This window comes from Alnus glutinosa, chromosome 6 (genome assembly GCF_958979055.1).
Source record: "Alnus glutinosa chromosome 6, dhAlnGlut1.1, whole genome shotgun sequence".
NCBI classification, from domain to species: domain Eukaryota; kingdom Viridiplantae; phylum Streptophyta; class Magnoliopsida; order Fagales; family Betulaceae; genus Alnus; species Alnus glutinosa.
This window is the reverse complement of record NC_084891.1, coordinates 24,605,084-24,613,757: the sequence shown is the minus strand read 5'-3', so window position 1 is coordinate 24,613,757 and position 8,674 is coordinate 24,605,084. Positions and strand designations below refer to the sequence as shown.

The window sequence follows — 8,674 nt, the reverse complement described above, 5'->3', positions numbered from 1 at the left end:
ATTTTGCAATCACTCAATATAGCCTCGAAAATGACATCCAATATTTAGAGTAAGTTGGCCCTCAACCTTGAAAAGGACATCCAATATTGGATGAATAAAAAAAAAAAAAAAGTCGATTTTATTGCCACGTCATCTCAATTGTATAGTAATCATATAACAGTTTATTAAACGGCATTACTTATGTTGGAATAAGTTGTAAAAAAATTAAAACCTCGAGCTCAAGGACGTATTTATCCGATAAAAAGACCCACTTGTCATATAACTATTGTATTAAAAGATATAGATGTAAAAAAACAGTATTATAAAAGATCCAAATAAGACATATTATGTTTAAAAAACTCTAGATGGATAAATAAAAATAAGTAAGCCTCTTCAAAGGTCAAGTTTCTACTCTATCTTTGTGGGTTATAGAGTTTATTAATATTGTGTGAAAAATAATATTTAGTAGACTACCATTTGATTGCAATATAACTGATATGACGTGACAATAAAAATCAACCTTTGATTTTTTATTTTTTTTTACAAGCTCTTGTTGATTTAGAAGATAATTTTTGTTACCACGTCATTCCAGTTATATAGTAGTCTACTACATAGCATTAGCGAGCGTGAATACCTGTCAAACCCATTCTGCTGCCATCCCTAAAGTTAGGGGTGAAAACCCGATTACGATTATCAATTATTGGCTAAAACCAATAACTATAACCGAGGTAACCGATTGGCCAAAATCTCCAACCAGATCCGATAACCGAGTAGCTGGTTAACCGGTTTTTAATAACCGGCAATTACTGGTTGATACCTAATTATCTGCACCGGTAACCAAATTTTAAAAAGAAATTGGGTCTTTTGGACCTATTTCAGTATTTTGGGTATTTGACCTCCTTTTTGGGCTTAATTTCAACCTTTTTAGCCTTTTTTAAAACAATATTTCAACATTTTTTTGTCCAATATGCTGGGCTTTGTCGTGGTTGTTCAAAACAATTGTATATGTTTGTTTTATCGTCAACCTAAAAAAATTGACAAAAGTATGTTCATCTTGTCAAGGGGGAACTTGCTTGGGAGATTTAAGGAAGCTATGGGTGCCAGGATCAAGCCCGTGGCTCCAAGGATGTTCAAGTCAAAACTTGCTAATTTTGCTCCTCAGTGGTTATAAACAGCATGATTCTCAAGTTAGTGAAGTTATTTTTTGTTTATAAGCATCATTGTAGTTTGCCTTGTATTCTGTATGAGATGATTTTTTATTTTATTATTTTTTTTTTTGTGATGTGCAAGAGGAATAATTTCATTTTATGTTAAATGTCTATGATCCTAAAGTTAGTGAAGTTATTTTGTGTTTATAAGTATCATTGTAGTTTGCCTTGTATTTTTTTTTTTTTGGGTGGGTGGGGGTGGGGGGGGGAATGGAAACCGGGAAAGTAAAACCCTAGAGGCTAGAATTTTATTATTATTATTATTATTATTATTATATATATATACCCGGTTGCCTGTTATAACTGATTTAAATATTTCTTAAAACCGGCAACCGCTCTGATAGGGCCAGTTACCGGTTATTTCTAACCAGTTATAAAAGCAATTTGCCGGTTACCGGCTACCGGCTAGCTTTAACCGGCAAACCAACCAGCTTTACACCCTTACCTAAAGTAGGCATTTTAGAGAATAATTCTCAAAGCCTATCGGTCTTTATTATTAATCTCTCAGACGAATGATTTTAAAGGCAACACGAGTTCTGGAGGTAGGGTTGGTTCTACTTCTGGAAGAGCCAACCAACTAATGGAGTTTCTGTGGTTGAGTTTCTGGAAAATATTGCATATTGCATATATATCATGTGTGATCATTTTATTGCAGACCAACTAGCAAAAGAGTTCAGCATATATATCAATCTTTCTATTTGAAAGAAAATCTTGCATATATGACCACAAATACATGTATATGCTAATGGACTCCATAAATGTCATGTGTGATCACTTTATTGCATCTGATACTGTAACATAACTCAAGCATGAAGAAATATCAATGAAAGGCTCAAGGGCTCTATTGTAATTAATTCGACCCAGATAACTTCAACTTCACCCACCTGTCAACTTTCACCAAGCAGAAAACTCGAAACCAATATCAATTTGTGCAGAAAGAAGCAACAATATGGAGGCAGGATAATCATGTGTACAGGGAGTACAACTTGCAAGCAACTCATGGGGAATCTTAACCATGTGCTTCAATAATAACGGAAAGCCTATTGGCCGGGAACACATCAACTCACAGACTTGCCCAGTTATTGGGCACCTTCGATGAAAAAAATAATTAATAGTTAATACTGTGGTCAATATCAGCGGCCCTATAATTTCAAGAGCACCTATTGATGTTGAGAACCTAGATCAATGATCAAACTGTTCTTGAAGGCATGATTAGCAAAGAAGCATCATAAGGAAGGGGAACCTTAACAAAGGAAAAGACATTAACCATCTTATGAAGCCAAAAAATTGATAAGCATAATGGGGATGGGAAGTTTAAACAATTTCTCAAGGCATTGTCAATTCCTCCGCATTTAACTAGCAACAATCTGCGTCTTAAATCCCATTTGAGCCACCTTCACCTACAAAAGTGCTGCCTGATGCCAAAAGCAAATTCAAATATTTGGCAAAGCAAACGTGCGCTTGTATGCTGCTCCAAATGGGGTGAGAGACACCTGAGCTTCCAGAACTGGCTCGTCCATCTATGACAAGAAAAACAGACTCTGGTCCCCAATTAATGAAACGACACAAAAGTCCCCTATGTAATCAGACCCCAAAATAGTGTAATCAAACCCCTTTTAAACTCTACACCTAACTCCTTTCAACACTCTTTACAACACATGCAAAAGAACACTAACGCCAATAATCTTCAGAAATATGATTTTTCAAACATCTTCTTAATTCCCCAAAACCAGCAGTTCGAACAGCTATAGTCCAATAAAACTTGCCAAAGCCATAAGGCTCGTAATTCAGGACGAAACATCGTTACCTACTCCACTGCTTGTCTAGCTTAGCTGAAAATAAATTAAAAATAGAGCCTAGGTTGGTAGTAAGACCCCATTGGCAGACCAAAGTTCAAAACCCATTTTCGAGCCAACCCCTAACTCTAACCTTCACCCAACACCAACACACAAATTATGTTCCAAAGCAAAAATATCTTTCATTTCTCATGGTTTAGCTTGCAAATTGTGTTATACAAAGAAAAACTTTCGTGAAAGATTTGAAAAGACCGTAAGACATTCAAAAAATCAGAACTTTTTTATTATAAAATCAAAATATAACTAGTTCTATACAACAAAATTGTGAGTATTGTACATAGGACTTAAAATGAAAATGCTACCAATAAATTGAGAAAGGGAAAAAAAAAATTTATAGTGAATGATTGTGTACCTGCGATCAACAAAACTCTTAAGGGTAACAGAGGCAGCTGTCCTGTTTCATAGACAAGTAGCCCAGATATCTCCATCAAAATCGCCTTGACTGGCATTCAGCCCATTGTCTTGTTCAGGAACAGAAGGACCAACATGAACAGAGACAGTTCAAATCCACCCAAAAATGCACCAAAAACACCTCCAACTACTGCAACACTGCCACGAGGACATTACCCACCACCCCCACCAACCGTACGTTCCCGGTGATTATACCCCGCCAGGTTTTTGGCCTCCCCCTCCTTATAAATCTCTCACACCATCATCACAAATTGCGTCCAACCGAACTACTATCATCGCGGCCTGTATTACAATTATAGTCACGTGTTTTGTTTTGAACAGATTGTTATGTACAGCTTGTTATTTGACAGCTGGTAGAAGTTAGATTTTTGTTTTTTCATCACGTGAACATTCAGATTGTATAAATGTAATCTTAGTACTTGATCTTATCAGTTAATACAAAAAAGCGAGAATACTTTTCTCTCAAGCTTCCTTTTCTATCTGTTATTGTTCTTCCTTTTTCCTTCTCTGTTCTTCAAAATCTTCACTACAATTCAGATTCTATTATGGTATCAGAGCAAAATTAGTTGTTCTTTCTTCAATCAATCTGAATTATGTCTCATTTCATCTTTTTTCATTTTTTTTCTTCGATCATTTTTTTTTTCGTGGAAGATCCGATCATCATCGACATGAGTGAATCCTTCATCAATCCCTACTATCTCCATCATGGAGATAGCCCGGGATCTGTTCTGGTTTCTCTTCCATTGGACGGAGACAATTACCATACATGGAGTCGATCTATGATCATCGCGCTCACGACCAAAAATAAGCTTGGATTCGTCGATGGATCCATTGCCAAACCAGCTCCTAGTGCATCAACATATCTACCATGGATTCGGTGCAATACAATGGTATTATCTTGGATTATAAATTCAGTTTCCAAGGATATTGCCGCAAGTGTTATCTACCTTAACACTGCAGAAGAGATTTGGCTTGATCTGAAAGAGAGATTTTCTCAGAAAAATGGACCAAGGATTTATCAAATCCAGAAGTCCATTTCCACTTTGTCTCAAGAAAACCTAAGTGTAAGTGCTTATTACACCAAGCTGAAAGCTCTGTGGGAAGAGCTTAACAATTACCGTCCGATTTCTGCTTGTTCATGTGGCGCGCAAACATTTGCTCTTGAATATTTTCAACAGGAGTCCATTTTTCAATTTTTTATGGGGCTTAATGACAGTTATGCGCATATCTGAGGTCAGATTCTTCTTATTGATCCTCTGCCACCTATGAACAAAGTATTCTCTCTTCTATTCCAAGAGGAACGACAGAGGGAAATTTCCTCTACTGAGGATATTCTTAATCACAATACTGTTGCCTTGGCTGAAAAGGCTATTTTCACTACTCAGAATCGTTTTGGTTAGCCGGCTATGCGCAAGGATCGACCAACCTGTACTCACTGTGGCATCCTCGGCCACACTGTGGAAAAGTGCTACAAGTTACATGGATTCCCACCAGGTTTAAAATTCACCAAAACCAGGACATCTCAGCAATATAATCCATCTGGTCATTCGGCCAACCAAGTTCAAGAGTATGAGCATCTTCCATCTTTCACTCCACAATTTCCTTTTACCCAAGAACAGTGTCAGAAACTCCTCACTTTGATCAATCCTTCCGCCTCTGCCTCTGACACTGTCTCTGCTCATCAAGTATGCGCATCACCTGCCAATCAGGATCATCTTTTCTCAAAGATGACAGGTACTCATGTTATTAATTCAGTTCCTATTCTGAATACTAAACATTCGGTTTTCTATTCATCCCACACTTTCAAAGTTGCCTCTGAAAATGTTCAAAAGAATTCCTGGATCATAGATACAGGAGCCACCGATCACATGTGCAATTCCATTTCATGTTTTCCCACTTTTTCCGTTGTTAAATCTAGGTATGTTAAGCTTCCTAATGGTCACCTAGCTTTGATTACTCATATTGGCACTGTTCGGCTTTCCCAAGATTTAACTATTCATAATGTTCTTTGTGTTCCATCAGTCTCCTTTAATCTCATTTCAGTAAGTAAACTCATTTTAAACCTTCACTGTTGTAATCTTTTTTTTTTTTTGGCTCTTATTGTTTCATGCAGAATCTGTCCCATTGGAAGACGATTGGAGTGGGTGAAGAACGAAGTGGCCTCTACTATTTTCTGCAAGTATCAAGGAAACCTTCTTTTGTTCCACAATCTCATGTTGCTTTCAATAATGTCTCAGATTCAGTTGTTTATGTAAATTCCATAAGAACTGTTTCTGATGATGTATGGCACTACCGGTTAGGTCACGTGTCTTCCTCTCGAATGCATCTTTTGCATCAGTACATTCCTACAATGGTTGTAAATAAAAATAAAGTTTGCACCATTTGTCCTCTTGCTAAGCAAAGAAAATTACCTTTTGATCTCAGCACTTCACATGCTGTTTCTCCTTTTGATCTTATTCATTGTGACATATGAGGACCATTTTCTGTTAAATCTAATACTGGTTGCTCATATTTTCTTACCATAGTAGATGATCACAACCGCTATACTTGGGTTTATCTCATGCATCATAAGTCTCAAACTCGTGGTCTTATCATTTCTTTTTTTCATCTTGTTGAAACACAATTTCATTCCAAAGTAAAATGTCTTCGAAGTGATAATGGATCTGAATTTTGCATGCTTGATTTTTTTGCTTCTAAAGGAACCCTTCATCATCTTAGTTGTGTTGAGACTCCTCAACAAAATGCCATTGTTGAGAGAAAGCATCAACATTTGCTTAATGTAGCTAGATCCCTTCGTTTTCAATCCCATCTTCCTCTATTTTTCTGGGGAGAATGTGTCCTCACTGCTACTCACATTATAAATCGCCTTCCTACTCCTTTTTTATCCAACAAATCTCCTTTTGAAATTCTCTTTTCCAAACCCCCTTCTTTTTCTCATCTTCGTGTTTTTGGATGCTTATGTTATGCTTCCACTCTTCTTCGTTTTAGGACAAAATTCGATTCTAGAGCAAAGCCTTATGTGTTTGTTGGATATCCTATTGGTATGAAAGGTTATACTCTCTATGATCTTCACACCAAATCACTTGTTATCTCTCGGCATGTTATATTTCATGAACATATTTTTCCTTTTGCTTCTAAGTTCATTTCTACTTCAGATGGCCATCTTGTTTTACCTCATCCCATTCCTGATTCAACTCCTGTCTTTATACTCGAACCTCCATCTCCTTTACCAAATTCTGTTCCCTTACCAAATTATGTTCCCATCTTGAATCCCACATCCCTTTCTGACTCTGTTCATCATTCAGATATTTCCAATTCTGAATTTCAACTTTCTCCTGATGTTCATCCACCTATTCCTAATCTTAGAAAATCATCTCGCACCAAACAGCCTCCACAATACTTGCAAGATTTTCATTGTCAATTGGTGACTTCTTCTACCTCACTCTCATCTACTCCTCAGGACAGGACATCATGCTCATCAGGTATTTCTTATCCTCTTTCCTCTTTTCTTAGTTATAATAACCTCTCTTCTACTCATCGTCATTTTTGTCTTTCGGTTTCATCTAATGTTGAACCAAATTTTTTTCATCAAGCCATTAAGCATGCTCATTGGCGAGATGCTATGGATGCTGAGATTACAGCCCTTGAGCTTAATAATACATGGGTTTTAGTTGATCTTCCTCCTCATAAGCACCCTATTGGTTGTAAGTGGGTGTATAAGATCAAATACAAGTCAGATAATAGTATTGAAAGATACAAAGCTCGTTTAGTAGCTAAAGGATATAATCAATGTGAAGGGATTGATTACCTTGAAACGTTTTCTCCGGTTGCTAAGATTACCATTGTTAGAATTTTTCTTACTCTTGCTGCAGCTCATAATTGGCATCTTCACCAATTAGATGTCAATAATGCCTTTTTACATGGAGATTTACATGAGGAAGTCTATATGGCTTTACCTCCCGGTTTTGCTAACAATGGGGAGTCTCGAGTTTGTAAGTTGTCTAAATCTTTATATGGCTTAAAGCAGGCTTCCCGTCAGTGGTTTTCCAAATTCTCCACTACTTTACTTGATCATGGATTTATCCAACCTCAGTCTGATTATTCATTGTTCAAGGATGCAGGGCTCTACTTACATGGCTTTGTTAGTATATGTAGATGATATTTTGTTGGCCAGCAATGATGCTGCTGCTATAATTGATTTCACTTCTTTTTTGAACTCCAAATTTCGCCTCAAGGATTTGGGTCCTGCAAAATTCTTTCTTGGTTTGGAAGTAGCCTGTAGCAAACAAGGTATTTCTTTATCCCAACGGAAGTATGCCCTGGAGGTAATTCAAGATGCTAGACTATTGGCAACAAAGCCTACTCTGTTTCCTATGGATTCTAATCTCAAATTGTCTCGAGATGATGGTTCTCTTTTGGCAGATCCTACTTCATATCGTTGGTTAATTGGTAGACTCTTATACTTAACCATAACCAGACCTGATATTACCTATTCAGTACAAGTTCTGAGCCAGTTTATGAGCACTCCCCGTGAACCTCATCTTGATGCAGCAACTCGCATCCTTCGGTATCTTAAAAATGCTCCTGGTCAGGGTTTATTCTACCCGGCTGCTTGTGATTTGCAGCTTAAAGCATTTTGTGACAGTGATTGGGCCGGTTGCATAGACAGTGGGAAGTCTACTACTGGATTTTGTATATTTCTTGGTGATTCACTTGTTTCATGGAAATCCAAGAAACAATCTACTATCTCTCGGTCTTCTGCTGAAGCTGAATACCGTAGTATGGCGTCTACTTCTTGTGAGCTTGTTTGGATCCTTTCTTTGCTCCGTGATCTTACTGTTTCTCATTCTCAGCCTGCCTTGATGTTTTGTGACAGTTCTGCTGCTCTTCACATTGCAGCAAATCCGGTCTTCCACGAACGCACGAAACATATTGATATAGATTGTCATCTAGTTCGTGAGCATATTCAAAATGGTATCATTCACACGATGCATGTTAATAGTTATAATCAGCTTGCAGATTTGTTTACAAAGGCTCTTGGCTGTCCTTTATTTACTTCTTTAATTTTCAAGATGGATGTTCTTAATATACATTCCTCTTGAGGGGGAGTATTACAATTATAGTCACGTGTTTTGTTTTGAACAGATTGTTATGTACAGCTTGTTATTTGACAGCTGGTAGAAGTTAGATTTTTGTTTTTTCATCACGTGAACATTCAGA

The 8,674-nt window shown here is 37.2% G+C and overlaps 1 protein-coding gene across 1 annotated transcript; it reads left to right on the top strand.

Annotated features, from left to right (window-relative positions):
* The first annotated feature begins 4,122 nt into the window (after nt 1-4,122).
* On the top strand, nt 4,123-4,686 carry LOC133871650 (uncharacterized). Its single transcript, XM_062309077.1, has one exon. It carries the CDS (start codon nt 4,123-4,125, stop codon nt 4,684-4,686), a length of 564 nt encoding a protein of 187 aa, XP_062165061.1.
* The last annotated feature ends 3,988 nt before the right edge of the window (nt 4,687-8,674 follow it).